We start from the raw sequence: 15,364 nt of genomic DNA, 5'->3' as shown, positions 1-15,364 counted from the left end.
TGATAATGAAAACAACTGTTACAAAGTGCTTCACAAGAAAGGACAAATAAAACAAAGCAGATTCTCAGTCATCCAGGTCATAGTTGAAGGCAAGTGGGCAACAAATAAAATGATACATAAAACATTTGAAATTACTTACTAACACATAAAATAACAGATGGAATAGTCATTATAATAATGAAAATAATGGTTTCCAGTCTAAGTTCCTCACATTTTTCTTCTCTTATCTAAACTCTGGTGATGATGCAAAAAATAAAACTAAAAAAGTGAAGAGAAAGTGTAAAAAAAAAATGGGGAAAAAACTCATCACACAAGCTTAACCAGGTATAAACTCCCTGATTATGATATGACCACCTCAGACTGAACCTGTGTGTTGATGTGTGTTGTGTGCGTGCAGGTATCTGATCATAGAGAACTTCATTCCTCCAGAGGAGAAGAATAAGATCATGAACCGGCTGACCTTTGACCCTGAGGAGGACCAGTGGAAGTTTCAGCCTCTTGTTCCTGCTGAGAGGTCGGTTGGATGTTTGGGGTCTCTGTGTTCGATCAGTGGACTCAATGAGCTCAAAATGTGGTGGATCTGGGTCAAAGGTCATGACCTTTTGACTGAGAAACTGAGATTTTGATATGAAATGACATTTTCCTCATTGATTTCTAATTGATTTTTTGGTCTCTCATTGATCCTCTTCCTCTCCTCAGTAAATCCTCTCAGATGAAGAAAAGGCCGACATCTGCGGTCGGATACAAGCGACCCATCAGCCAGTACGCCAGGGTTGCCATAGCGATGGGAGCCCACTCCAGATACAGGGTAGGTTGACGATGAGAGGTTAGAAGTTCAGTTTGTTCTGCTCCGGCTGCTGAATGTTAAAAAAACAGTTTGGAGTCATTGTGTTTTCTTTCTGTGTTGCAGGCCGAGAACATCATGTTTCTGGAGCTGGACATGACTCCTCCGAACACCTCCTCGCTGGATCGTTCCACGGAGGCAGAGCAGAACCAAAGTCGCTCAGTGGACAACTCGCCCACCAAGGACAGGGGCGTCCGCAAGTCTCGCTCCTGGTGAGTTCAAACCCCTTCACCAGAAGGCTGAATATTATCTTATGATATCGGCTTTGTACATCAACACTGGAGTGAATACTGGAGCAGAGCTACAGCCACATCAGCACAGAGTGAGGGAGTAGCAGCTGGCAGCAGCACACATGCTAATGTTTGGGTTACTGCAGCAGAACGAGATAAAAGACAGCAACAGAACGAAAACTTGAGCAACAAAAACCTGAGGCTCAAAAGACGAGGCGACCGTTGAAAAGAAGGGTCAGATAGATTCGGTGTTGTGGAGATATTTTGGCTATTTAATGTCTGCACAGTGCAAGACTTTACAGTCCCTCATCATATCTTCACATCTCACTCAGGAGTAAATATGAACCTTTAAGCTTGATAGAAATAGTAGTTTTGTTTTATATTGTGACATTTATAGTAGTTACATTTTTTGTTCCTACTTTTCTTAATTCAGGATTAAAACATTGTGTTGTATTTATGTCTTTTAATCTTTTAATCTGCCTGTGAAGTTTACAAGACTCTTCTGTAAAAATCTACTGTAATTTCTCATACAGCAGTGTAGTTTATGTCAGCTGTGAAATATTTGTTCAACAGCCTATCGTCTGATATTCCCTAATTTATCCTGCTGAAGAACATGTCAGATGATAAATAACAAGAAACTGCAGAGCAGAAATACCAAATATTTGATTTAAATTCATTATCTGTCTGTAAAATGTCTGACTGAGTTTATCTTTTGATCACAGTTGTTTAAAAATCTAATTTATGCTTAAAAAATGAATATAATATGATAAATTGTATTGGTACTAGTAAATTCTATCAGCCAGTAAAATGTTATTAGATTTATTTTACTCTCAAATTTAGATATTCTTATTGGTATTAGTGAAGTTATTGATGCTATTCCTCCATTATGATTTACATTGTCCACATTAGTGAAGAGTATAAAATATTACTCAGAGTTTAGATCTGTAAATAAGAAGTTATTCTGTCTGTGGGAAACTGTTTTTACTGTTCATCTTGTATCTGACGAGTGTAAAAGGTTTAGAGTCAATGCATCTCTAAATGGGATTATTCAGGATTAGCCACACCCTCTCTAGGCGGTCCTAATCTGATGGTTTAACTCTCATTTGCTCTGCGGCCTGTAATCTCAAAGATGCTGGATAATCTTATTAACCTGCGTCTAAGTTGCATGTAAAGACAGAGATTTTACTTCTTCTGTTTTTTTATTTCTTCTGCAGGTGTCAGACTCCAAAATCCATCGCTTCCTCTTCGTCTAATGTTTCTCTGGCGGCGTGTCACGCTGCCACACCCACAGCGGCGGCACAGTAAAGCTTTAGCGACAAAGGTTTTTTATTGATTAATATTATTATTATTATTATTTATTTTTATTCCTCCTCTGCTTCCTCGTCTTCTTTTCCTCTCCCTCCTTTTGGCCAGTGATCCTCTGAAAGATTTCTCAGTGAGGCCGACAGCTGGGACACAAACACCAAACCCTGACAGGTCGTAGACTACCTTTAACGGAGAGCTAATAAGGAAATTATTTCATGACAGGAAACTAAATGACCTCAGAAACTCTGTAAAACACCAGTTCCTCCTGCTTCTGTTCTGCAGATCCAACAGATCCCCTTTCTTCCCTGCATGTTTGAGACCAAGAGCCTCGGATTATCCTCTGTAAACCACTGGCTGCAGTGCTGTACTGCCCAGACTGTTGTGTGACTGTTGTGTGTGTGTGTGTGTGTGTGTGTGTGTGTGTGTGTGTACAGGGCCTGTTTGTGTTTCTAATTGTGACCAATCCAGAACTGAAAGCTCACAGACTGTTTGTAAGATATCAGTGTAAATATTTCATGTGTTTTTGGGGGAAGGTTTGATCTGTTTTCTGTGTCGACGTCAGAGCTCACAGTCCATTCAGCACAGTAGAAAATGATGATTTACTGTTTTAATGTGCGCTGTTGTTGGTCAGATTAGGTAGTCTGAAGCCTGAATGATGACCTTTTTATCATACCTGTCGTCTCACGTTATTCCCCCCGTCTCTCCACGGTGTCGAATTTATGAGAAATGCCTTAAAGTAAAGTCAAGAAAATTAAAATATTGAGGCATGTCACACTTCAAAAATCAATCTGCTGGAATTTCTACTTGACGCAGGGGCACGTTAAAATCAAGTCAAGTATCCAAAGTGGATTAAATAATAATAACGACAATAGCAGCATCACTAATGTGCGTTAAAATCAGTGCTTTGACACTAAAATAATCATAACTCTAAGGTCTGCTCAGTAGCTTTATCTGGAGCTGGGTGAAGATTAGATGAGATTAGATCACTCCATCATTTGAAGAAGACCATAAGATATGGCTGAAAGCTCTGAGAAAGCTGATATGTGCACCTAACTCACAGTTAACCATGGGCTTTAAATGGGTTTTAAACACATTTAAACATTAGTTTTGCACATCAGGACACCTTGTCGTGCTTTATCCTCTGTCCTGTTTTGTAATTCAACGTCGCTGAAGTTCAAGATCGAACACAAACTGAGATTCCACCTAAACAGACAAGATGACAAAACTTAGAAAACATGGTCACACACTGAAGGATTAAATGTAGTTTAGTTAAACCAGTGTCCTCAGTGGCCACTTTATTAGGTACACCTGAAATCTAATGCAGCAGCTCAGCTATAACTTCTACATTTACAAGATTTTATTGTGATTATTGTCTGTTAGAATATAGTAGAAACATTTCAGTATAATTCAGTCCAACAACACCACCACTGACTACAACCTCAGTATTTAACATGACCATTACAAGCTTCATAAAAGTAGAATATGTGGCAGAGCTGCTGCTGTAAATGCAGGTAATTCTTACTTTTTCTCACCACTGTCAGTGAGGATTTGCTTCCAGTACATAACCATGTGAAGTCAGTGTGGCTTCAGACTATGGGGAACTGTTTTCTGGCTTCTGTGAAATGACACGGTCGATTAAAACGTGACTGGAAAAAAGAAATTAAGATAGTTTATAATGGCTGAAGTGTTTAGAAAGCAGGTGTACAGTCAGGTGTGTCCTTTACCTCCCAGAGGTTGAGCGGAGCAGACCATGGGGGGGTCATGCTGACTAATTATCACTGTATTATTGATGCCACAGATCCTGTTGCAGCTGAACCCCCCCTGCAAAGAGCACAGAGCAGACCTTTACTAGTAAAGGTCTAGCATATATTTCCAATAACCTGCAGGTTTGCAGATGTTTTTAACTGTTACTGTTACATGACATCGTCCTCCTGTGTGAAAAAAAGGTTTCATGACCCAAACATCAAATCCTATCATTGATATTATCTGATAATATGACAGAAATGTGCTTCTTCTTCTTCTTTTGCTCACTTGAGAAGCTGGAGACCAGATAACATTTCACATTTTGACTTTAAATATTGTTTCTGTCAGGAAATACCAAACTCATCTCTGAGTAATTCAAACTAAATACGTGGGAAGAGGTTTTGAATGAATTCAAATCTGCGTTAACCTACTTCCTCCTTCGTCTCGGCCATTTTACAGACGCACACTGAGGATTTTTTTGTGTTTAGTCATCAGTATCTGGGTACATAATTGACCCAGTTTGTTATGGAAAAAATAAGACTTGAAATACTCAGAGGATTCATCCAGATTTCCATGTTTGTGCTGTGTAATAGAGGTTATAAAAAACATGCAACTATACCTTTAATTTGGTGAACGTACACAGGAAGACATTGTACATTTATTTGGAAATATTTTAAATATTTTAAAGATCCATCAGGTCATATTTCAGGAAAAGACATTAAAACAGGAAAATATAGAGCAAATGATGTCTGAAAACAGCTCCTCTAAATGTTTAGAGTAGTGTGTGGTTTATTTGCACCGTGTCGCCTCTGCTGCCTCAGAATATATGTGAGTTTTCCGGACGTGTATAAACATTTTTGTCATATTATTCAGTAAGAAAAAATGTCCATGTACGTTTCCCATCCGTGTCAGGGCTGTAAAATATTGTATAAACGTGTGTGTGAGGGGCTGTGATGGGGGAGGGGAGGACGGAGGATGCTGATAGAACGAGGTGGGGAGGGGGATGGACGGATACAGGAATCCAAAGACAATCAGGAAGTGACTGTGGAGGAGCCTGTTTCCATGGTAACCTGCCAGTAAAAGGGGTGTGGGGGTGGGGTGTGTGTGTGTGTGGGGGGGGTTATGTATATGTATGTATGTAACATTGTGGGCCGGTCCGGCTGCAAAAAAAAAAAAGAAAGAAAAATCCAATAAAGACACTGTCACAGGCGCCTGCTGGTGGATCAATCATGTTTAATTCTCTCTAATCAATAGATGAAGTCTGTGTGTGATGACTCTACACATGTATGAGCAATGATTTTATTTCATTTTATGAGGATCATTAAAAACGCAGAGGCTATGGGCTCCACATAACATGCAATTAATTCATGATACAATCAGTAAATGCTGCAGAAAATAATGATCCAGCTCCAAAATACAGTATTTTAACTTTATCACCAGTATTTATCACTTTATTTTTAAAGGAGAACTCTGGTATTTTTGAATCTGGGCCTTATTTCCAATTATTTTTTTTGGGTGTAAATGATTGATAAAGACAAACATCTTTGGGCAGGAACGGTGTACCCAGCCACCATGAAGCACTGCTGCAGTGTATTCATCCACGTCAAAGTATGTCATCTAAAGTGCTTGTTTTGCCACTGACAGGCTCAAATTGTGTCTGACAACATTGTGGATAGGATTCCTACAGAGATAGACCTTTTTTATTTAAAAGTAAGATCCTTTTTGTTTAACTAGAAATATCATTACCAGACTCCATTGATAAAACAGTAATTTTACTGAGCAGAACACAAGAGTCGCTGGAACACCACTGCCTTGACTTGTTAGTTAGTTTGTGTTATTGTGTGACTTTCAGCTGTGGAAGAAGTATTCATAACCTTTACATAAGTTAAAGTATCACACAGTAACACAAAACAGACAGCAGTTGTACTCCAGCAGCTCCTGTGTTTTGCTCGGTAAAATGACTGATTTTGTCAATGGAGTCTGGTACTGATATACAGCTTGGTAACCCTCCAGGTTTTTGATGTGGACGCTGAAGTCTGTGATTTATGAGCATCATCATATCATCAGGTCTGGTGATGACTCATAAGACACACACACACACACACACACACATAGCCCCATGTAGCCTGAGTTTTATCAGTGGTTGACTTTCAGAGATAACAGGTGACATTTAATATTTTATGAGCAGGGAGCTGCTTTAATAGGAGACAGGGAGCACAAAATTATCTTAATTACCTTTGGATGATAACAGATTAAAACACAGCCTGAGCCCAGAGAGTATTTACCAACTGAATAAAAAAAAAAAACATGTAACTGCAACATTTTATTGGCCAGAAACACCTCAGTGACTCTGAACTGAGCGTTTGTTATTGTTGACCTCTTTCCCTACTTATCTCCCCTCAGCACTTATCAGACCTATTTACCCAGTTCATCTGAGCGCCCCATCTGTCTGAATCCTGTCCCATAACTGTTCTGAACTCCTACCCACAGGTTCACTGTTCCTCCCTCTAATTGATCAGAGGATATGTAACTGAATGCTGCATTGCTGCACACTGATCTCAGCTGGTGTTGTGTTAAGGAGCTAGCTACAGCACAGTGTTGAAAAGCAGAATGAAGGCCGAAAATCAGCTGTACCTGACTGGGCTGAAGCTGCCCTCTGCTGGAGAAGGAGGAGAAAACACCTGTTTCTGTAACAGCTAATCTGAGGGGGAAATACACAACCTGCTGGGAGAAAACACACTTTTTATTGTTCGTTTTCTTGTCTAAATTCATCCACTTTTTCTTTTCTGCTACACAAGTTAAATATTAACTCAGGCCGTCGTTAATTGGAGCAGAAAATTTTGTTTTGGGCCACAGAGACTGAAAACATCATTGTCTAAAATACAACTTCAGGCACAGCTGTGGCGTCAGATTAGCTAGTTTTTCTGTAGACTTAATGCAGATTTTACATGCTGAATTATGGATGAACACTCAGCGACGAAGCTCAGTGTGTTGGAGATGAGCTTTGTGGCTTGTGGCTGCTTTAAATGAAATAATGAATGATGACAAGAGCTGCCATACCTTCGAATTTTCTTCTTGGATTGTTTAATTTGAAGTTTTTTGGTAACCTGTAGAAGCTGAAGTATCCACTTTGTTGAAAGAAAACACTAAAAAAAAACAGGGAAAAGTCAAAAGAAATAACATAATGTTGTATTTTTTTATTCTTATTCCTTTAACTACATCAGATTTTTCCTGGGACTTCTTGGATTCTCCTGGCCCTCATGCTGGGAACCACTGATCGGTATTTATCTACAAAATATCTCCTCACACATTCACAGTGCAGCCATCATAGTAGCATATCTTCTTAAGATTATTTGTCCTGTGCATTTATTTATTTCCTATATGTACCTGCTTCTTGTTTAAGGTCACTGCATCCTCTCCCAGCATGCATTGGGATCCTGGACTGGTTGAGAATTTTTATCCAGCCAGAAGCCAATAGATTGTTCTGCAGCTCCCCCTGCTGGTGATACAATGAATGTACAATCGCACTGGAAATGTGTGACACATCCTCTGTCAGCCACATTTTCGCATTAAAAAATAGAGGTTAAGAAGTTTGACTCAGTGCTAACGATTGGTGGACATTTTTGTAAAGCATCAGGAGCCAAAAAGGTTTAATGATTAAAAGTGTAAAGTATTTTAGAAGCTTTTTGAATGTTTTTTTTTTCTTTTAAATGTAAAACCCAGAATGAATCGCCAGGTGTCAGATAAAATACAACATTTCCCTCAAGTAGCATCAAATGGAAATGCTCAAGTAAAGTAGAAATACCTCAAAAGTATACTTGAATAAATGTACTTAGTTACACTCCAACGCTACTTGACTGTTTGCTTATTTGTATCTTTCAGTCCACAAACTGATTGGGTGGAAAGGGAACAATTTTGTGCACTAAATGTGCAATACAATACAATGCATCACAGTTAGATCTAACACATCATGTAACTGAGTCTAACTGAATCCTTTTAAGTAAAGCCTTTTAAGTAAGTAGGGAGCAGAAAACACCTTGATGGTTCTTTTCTTCTTTTAGTTTACTTTAAGTTTATGAGCCAAAAAAAGGACCTTAATTATGTCACTAGTCAATGTCAAAGGTGGTTTATGGGAAACCCTTCTGAAGCAGTATCTGACACGCATTAATAACAAACAAATCAACATTTTTAATATGATTTTATTACATTTACTCGCACATATTACAGTTTCAGCTCATTTCAGGGATTTTTTTCTTAGATTCTTGACACGTACTTCAAATTTGGATCATACAGAGGACAACAAATCCTCACTCTGGTTCATACTCTGATTAGTTTTGTATAATTTGCTCAGCTTTTAAAAGCTTTTACTGCTGCTTGACCTGAGCAGAGTAATCTAACAGAGTAACTTTGTAGAGATCAGATGGAAATTCACATCTGAGCTCCTGAACTGGACTCAGGAAAGTGACGTTGGTCTTGTTCAGCCAGGTCAGAAAACTCTTCAGGTTGGCGTTGCAGTGGAATCGGTTCATTTTGAGGTTGAGGTACCTGAGAGACTGGAAAGCAGTCACGTCCGGAGAGGATATGAAGTTGTTGGATAGGTTGAGTGTTTTCAAAGTTTTGGGTAACACCTCAGGTTCGAGATGCGTCAAGGCGTTCGACGATAGGTCCATCTCGACCACTGAGGTGAGACCCTTGAAGATGCCTTGAGGAAGGGACTGCAGACCATTAGAGCTCAAGCTGAGGCTGACCACATGTCCGAGGTTGTCGAACAGATTCAGACATTTGCCCTGAGACCAGACAGACTGTAGGGAGCTGCTGCCAAGATCCAGGACTGTGAGGTTATTCGGGCCAATTCTGGACTCTTGTTGACTGAGAGTGCACCACTTGATTGTGTTTCTTCTGTAGAAGAGATGCTGGAGGCGTTTCAGCCTGAGTCAGAAAGGTGTAAACATCCGCCAGGTTCGTCAACCTGTTGTCCTCAATGCCCAGATGCCTGATGTTACTAGCGAACCGAATGATGCTGTTCACCGACGAGGGCGTCAACTTATTGTCGTTCAACAGAAGATAATCTAATCTTGGTAACGGTGCAGGGAAACCTAGGTCTCGCAGAGCGTTTCCTGTCAGAAACAAGCCTCTCAGGTTGGGAAGTCCGCTGAACGAGTCATAACCCAAGGCACCAATGTGATTGTGAGACAAGTCCAACACTTGCAGGTTTGTCAGAGGAGCAAAAGTGTAAGAGTAGATTTCCCCGAGCAGGTTGTGCGACAGGTTGAGCAATTGTAAATGACCCTGAAGACCTTTGAAGGCGTTTCTGTGTATGTGATTCACCTTGTTTTGGGAAACGTCAATCATCACAGCCTCTTTCAGCGGACTGAAAACCCCCTGTTGCAGCGCAAATATCATGTTTTTGGACAGATCCAAAGTGAGGACTGAGCTGTTCTTTAAGCCATCAAACGTGCTTTGGTCTGGATCGGGGAGGTTATTGAAGGAAAACCCTCTACCCATTGGTCCTGACAGTTTGAGGTGGGAGATCTTCGTCCCCTCGATGGCTCTGAGAAACTGCTTCAATTTACCCATGCCAAGCCCATTGTAGGACAGGTCGAGCATCTGAAAGGACATTCCCCTGAAAGGATTCCCACATTTCTTCCAGTCAAAGTTTTTATCAGACATGGCCTCAAGGTGAACCGAGTCCAAGTTCAGGACCTCAAAGTGCTTCCCCTGGAAACCAACCAGATCTGATTCACATATTTTATCGATTTTGTTCAGCTTCAGGTTCAGATTTTTCCAATTAGTCATGTTTGTGAAGAACATCGAAGGCTGCAGTCTCTTTATGCGGTTCCCAAAGAGGCTAAGAGTCTCTAAAGACGACAGCGGCTGCAGGAAGTCTTCCTTCAGTATCGACTCTTCAAGTGAACAAGAATCCAGGTGGAGCTCCTGCAAACCAGATAGCCCCACGAAGGCTTGCGCCTCCAGTTGAAGGCCGAAGTTCATGCCGAGTATCAACTTCCTCAGGCGACTCTGTCTGCTGAAGGCGTCGCCTCTGATCACGAGCGGCGACCGCTGTCCCCCAAGGTCCAGCACCTGCAGCTGTTCCAGGCCTGACAGGGAGGTGGAGTTGATCTCACGGATGTGGTTCATCTCCAGGTACAGGTGAGTGATGTTCGGAGGGAGAGCGGGAACTGAAACCAGTCTCCGGAAGGCACAGTTGGCCACAGAGCCCCTGATGATGCATGATGGGAAACATCCTGGAACCTGTAAGTGGAAATATAACATGTAAGTTGATCTGTTAATGCTGCTGTTTCTTTGTTTTCTATAAAAAGAAAAATCAGCAACTTATATTCTAATTTATTGCTCATTTATTCTACTTTTATTTGATGCATTTTGTTGACTGCACTTTTATTTCTTGCCTTTCATTCTACTTAAATTCATTTAATTCTTGCTGTGGATATCATACATATTTTCTAACTTTCTTTACCAGTTGTGAAGTATTTTTTCAAACAATATATTATTTTTTTGCATCAAGCATCCAGAAAGATAAAAAAATAAAAAAATAAAACAAATCAAATTGTAGTAATTAAAAAATAAACAAAGAAACAGCAAAGAACAAGTTGCCTCTCAGATACTGTGGTCTTTGTTAATTCCTGATAGAATATTTTAAATTGAAAATAAATGATCAAATGATATTTCAGCCATTGATTCTCGATGATATATTAAGTCTGTATAATTCACAAAATTAATAAATAGTCTTTTCCAAACATTTCTTTTTACTATATACATTCATTTTCTTAGGTAATGGAGTTAATTTTTCTTGAATGTTTTCCCTGAAACTATTCAGATTTATCATTACTATTTTCCTTTTACAACTCTAATGAAAACTGGATACACTGGAACACTTAAAGAAATAATCTTCTGCACCGTATTTCACACTAAAATATCTTTACTTTTCTTTATTGCTAAACACTGTAGAGCAGCTTAACTTCATTTTGTGTTTAATAAGGTGCCAACAAATAAACCTTACCTTGTCTTAAAGTTTTAGTTGAATTTCTGTTTAAAGAGTTGCAGTACAAACACAGACAGTACCATGTTAATTTACATTTATATCACACAGTATGTTTACCTACCTGTAGGAGAACACAGGTGAAAACCACCTGAAGACCCAGCGTCCTCATCCTCAACACTGCTTGAAGAAATCCTCTTGTCTTGGATTGAATAATGACCCAGCCTCTGCAGGGTTGTGGTCTGCAGAGATTCCTGATAACAGCGTTTTTATTTGTGAGTATTTGCGTCACTTGTGTTGGGCGTTACTGTTCACCCTGCAGCGCAAACACGACACTGAGTGGGATTTCCCTTTTTTTTTCTTCTGCAGAGTCCAAATTTACATGAGGAAGGGAAGTACCTCTTTATGTTTGGAGTTGCCACGTTCTGTATGTTCTGTTGCTGTGAACTGGCTTTAGGTAGATTACACTGGTTTGCACAGTTGGATGATGTTGTCAGGTTTGTGTTGTGTAATTTAGACATTGGTTAGTATCTAACTTTGTATCAGAGGCTGAATAGATGCCTCAAACTGTTAATAAATGTCAATAATATGGATTTCAGTGCAGAGTTTGCGGAGTGTTTTAGAGACTTTTCTAACAAAATAAGAGTCTAGTTTTGCGAGAAAGTCTGATTATGTACAATTATATGGCATTAAAGATTAAAGATATTCAACATCGGCTATAAACAGGCAGAATCTCACATTTTCTTAAATCCTACTGGTCGCTCATGTGTCAGTATTAAAGAAAAGTATGCACAGCTGTTATTCAGGTGATCTGTTTTGATGTGAAATGATAAATAACATCTTCCAGATTTTATTTATCATGCATGATATTATCAGGAGGGTAATTTACATATTATAGGGTTTTATTTCCAATTATTTGATTATTTATTAATCACTAGATCACTAGACTTGAATTTTGTCCTTTTAGTGTCAGTAATTGTTACATATATGATATATAGCACTGAAGAAAATTACATGTGAACTTTAGACCTGACTGTACAGTATTTGCACACATGTGTATTTGAGGGGAAGCTGTTTTAGTCACAGGATACACTAGAAAACATCTGGTCTGGTTTTTCTCAATATTTCCTCTGCTGCACCCATTGAGAATATTTTTTAATGAGTTGCATTTTTTTTTCGCAATCTCCTCTTTCAGATTTTAGACTTTCCAGGTTCTTTCATCACAACTTGCACTGTTCTGTTGCTCAATGAGTGAGTCAATGATGAGAATGTAACTAAGTACATGAACTCAATTTTGAGTTTAATCACACAGAGGTGGTGAATTTCACGACCTCTGGAGAATGAATGTTTGTCTAATACAACACAGAGAGACAGAGGCAGAGGCTGACTGACTGTGCCAGTTTATCTCTGCTTTTACTTTTACAGAAATAACGTTTTAGCAACAAAAATATATTATTATTATTATAAACAACAGTATGGTTCATGTAACTGAATGTTTTTACTTGACCTACAGTAATATAGTGTTTTGTAATGCTTGAATATTTCCATGTTATTCTACTAATATTGTACTTTTTTATTAAACAATCTGTACTACCCAACAGTATGTAAAATCACTAAGATTAACCGACGTGGATCAGATACAACAGATCAGTTAACACAACAAAATTAACATTTCTTGTGAGAAAGTCGGTTAAGTAATGACAAATAGATACAGACAGACACACAACAACCGCAAAAAGATGCAAATGAGACACAAAACAACCACAAAGAGACACAAAATAACCACAAAAAGATGCAAAATGACCAAAAAATGACACAAAACAACCAAAGAGATACACAGAGACTGAAAACAACCACAAAAACTAGACACAAAACAAGCACACACATAAGGAGACAAAAAACAACCACAGATACACAAAAAGAGACACAAAACAACCACAGAAGCACACAAAGAGAAACATAACAACCACAAAAAGATGCAAAATGACCAAAACAGGACACAAAACAACCAAAGAGATACACAAGAGACTGAAAACAAGCACAAAGAAACACAAAACAACCACAGTGACACATAACAAGATATGAAACGATCAAAAAGGAACACAAAACAACGGTAGAGACACACAAACAACAACAAGGAGACAAAAAACAAAACAAAAAACAATCACAGAAAGACGCAAAATGATAACAAAGAGAAAAAAATACAGTACAAAGAGACATAAAATGACAACACTGGGAGAAAAATCAGCAGCTATTTTGTCCAGGGCCTCGTTGTGTCATGATCCGTCCTGTGTTTTAATATAAAAGCTGTTAGTTATTGTCCAACCAGGCTGCAGCTGCACTAAATAAAAAATGAAGTGGGCAATGAGTTGGTTTTGTGTCAGCAGCGTACACCACTGACTGTCAGAGGTGGGCGGGGGCAGAAGGACGGACCGAGGAGAGGAGTGACTTCTTTCAAAAATAGTTCACTTCATCGCAGCAGCAGTAACCGGTACAACAGGAGCGGCAGCAGCGGCGGCGGCGGCGGTGGAGGAGGCTGTGGAGGGCGTGAAACATGGCTCACTACGGAGATAAATAACGGGACCGAGGGGGAGGGAGGAGAGGATATTAATTAAAACCAAAGAAGAGGAAGAGGAAGCGCATATTTCAAGAGACGAAGAAAGTCAGTGACACACGTTTCAGTGTTGATGTTGGTGTTTGGCCACGAATACCTGCCGAAAATAGTCCCGGTGAGTAAACCCCGTCTCACACCAGGAAATTGAACATTAAAAATATAAGTGGAAGTTTAAGTTTTATGAAAAGTAAGCGTGGATTTTACTGTTTAAATAAGTTTTAAAATGAGAGATTTCAAGTGCACATTCATTCGGGTTGGGGGGGGGGGGACAAGGTGAACAGGGAGTTAAACTTTTCTGCAATATGGCCGCTCAGATGTCACACAGCTTCCCAGAAGTAGGCAGAGCGAAAAAGCAGCTTTGACTCAGTGTTTTGTGAAATATACGGAAACCAAAAGTGTCCAGAGGAGACCGTCGAAATATTACACTTTAAAAATGTCTAACGTGTTGTCCCTCCCTGTTTTGAGCCACGAGTCAAGCCCACTTTTCAAACCAAAACTACTATTGGTGTTCTCTTCCAGGGGAGGAACGTTAGTCCATTCAAAAATCTGGCAATTTTACGTTTCCTGGCGTATCGCCAAATATGCTGATGTTGTGCAACGTAACTTAACACTTTTTAAGATCACTAGTGTGCATTGTGAAATTCGGCATACTATATGTTATGGATTTCATTAAGCTTTTAGCGGCATGTGCATGTATGTACAGTTACAGTGCAACAAGCTGAATGGAAACAGATGTAGCAGGAATGCCAGAATAAGGATGCCAGAGTTAGGGCCAGTAAATCCTTTAATCTGACCAGTTTGGTGAAATGAAGTGGTTTGATAAATCATAATATTCTTGCAGTCTAATTAATCACCTCATTTGACCTGTGAGGTCAGATGAAGTGATTTATCACACCACAGCCTGTCAAAGTGTTATCGGAGACGGTCAAAGCATTTTTGGGCTGTCAGCACATGACAGTCCACCTGCCCCAGCCTACACCCTAAAATGTGTTAAAGCATGTAGAAAGTGTAGATACTAACACAGTGTAAAAACCAGGGTAAGCTCTGCTTGTTGTTCACATAAGACTAAACTGTTTCTAAAGATGATTTCTGTTGGAAAATTAAATTCCTGATTCTACAAACTGTGAATAGAAGAAGACAGAGTACAAGTTTATTTTCTGTGTTTATTCATGATTGTAACAAGTTGCAGAACTACCAGTATAATTTAAGAAAAGATATTTGCAGGCGAGTGTAAAAAAAATCAAAATCCTGCAGCAAAGACGCATTTTAATCGTGTATCTGTGCATCATGTATCTGCAGGTTGCAGACTTTTCCGAGCTGTTGCTCCCTGTGGAGGAAGTTAGAAACAGAAGGATGATAGAGAACGAGATAGAGATCACAGTAACTGATGAACTGTCCCTAAAGGCCATTACTTTTTTCCCAGCAGCTGCATATTTTGTACTTTAATCGAGCAGTGGGCGATTTGTTTACATCTTCAACAGGGCAGAATGAGAGGAATGGGGGGAGGGGGGGCTGGAATTAAACCATTTTCCTGGCATTTGCACCCTCCTGCACGTGATGAGCAGGTATGAAACAAAGCTCAGCGGTTTCACCTGAATATCATACCTGTGGGCGGCTTCTCCACCAGCCCT

General features: G+C 39.5%; 3 protein-coding genes across 7 annotated transcripts in view; 2 read left to right on the top strand and 1 right to left on the bottom strand.

Moving 5' to 3' along the window:
- LOC108888901 (kinesin-like protein KIF3C) overlaps positions 1–8,023 on the top strand; it is a 34,145-nt gene extending 26,122 nt beyond the window's left edge. The window contains exons 7-12 of one of the 3 annotated variants that reach the window (XR_007813605.1): positions 398–514; positions 700–808; positions 911–1,056; positions 2,289–2,395; positions 7,347–7,402; positions 7,526–8,021. Coding sequence is in view for 2 of the 3 variants with exons in the window: in XM_051071768.1 (XP_050927725.1) it covers positions 398–514; positions 700–808; positions 911–1,056; positions 2,289–2,379 (463 nt within the window). In the remaining variant the exon portion in view is untranslated. Of the gene's footprint in view, positions 1–397; positions 515–699; positions 809–910; positions 1,057–2,288; positions 5,333–7,346 lie in introns of those variants that run through there. The other 2 variants (XM_051071768.1, XM_018685119.2) reach the window with 2 other exon arrangements.
- A 280-nt stretch (positions 8,024–8,303) lies between these two features.
- LOC108888912 (toll-like receptor 5) lies at positions 8,304–11,402 on the bottom strand. The gene is given in 3 exon segments (XM_018685135.2): positions 8,304–9,050; positions 9,052–10,374; positions 11,244–11,402. Coding segments are annotated over 3 exon segments (1,935 nt in total). The 5' UTR covers positions 11,292–11,402; the 3' UTR covers positions 8,304–8,486.
- Positions 11,403–13,586: 2,184 nt separating this feature from the next.
- Positions 13,587–15,364, top strand: part of dtnba (dystrobrevin, beta a) — a 36,148-nt gene continuing 34,370 nt past the window's right edge. For all 3 annotated transcript variants that reach the window (XM_018685111.2, XM_018685109.2, XM_018685105.2), the window contains exon 1: positions 13,587–13,848. The gene's annotated coding sequence lies outside the window, so the exon portion shown is untranslated. The remainder of the gene's footprint in view (positions 13,849–15,364) is intronic.

The sequence above is a fragment of the Lates calcarifer genome, linkage group LG7_1 (assembly GCF_001640805.2).
Source record: "Lates calcarifer isolate ASB-BC8 linkage group LG7_1, TLL_Latcal_v3, whole genome shotgun sequence".
Classification (NCBI taxonomy): domain Eukaryota; kingdom Metazoa; phylum Chordata; class Actinopteri; family Centropomidae; genus Lates; species Lates calcarifer.
This window is presented reverse-complemented; position numbering and strand designations above follow the sequence as displayed.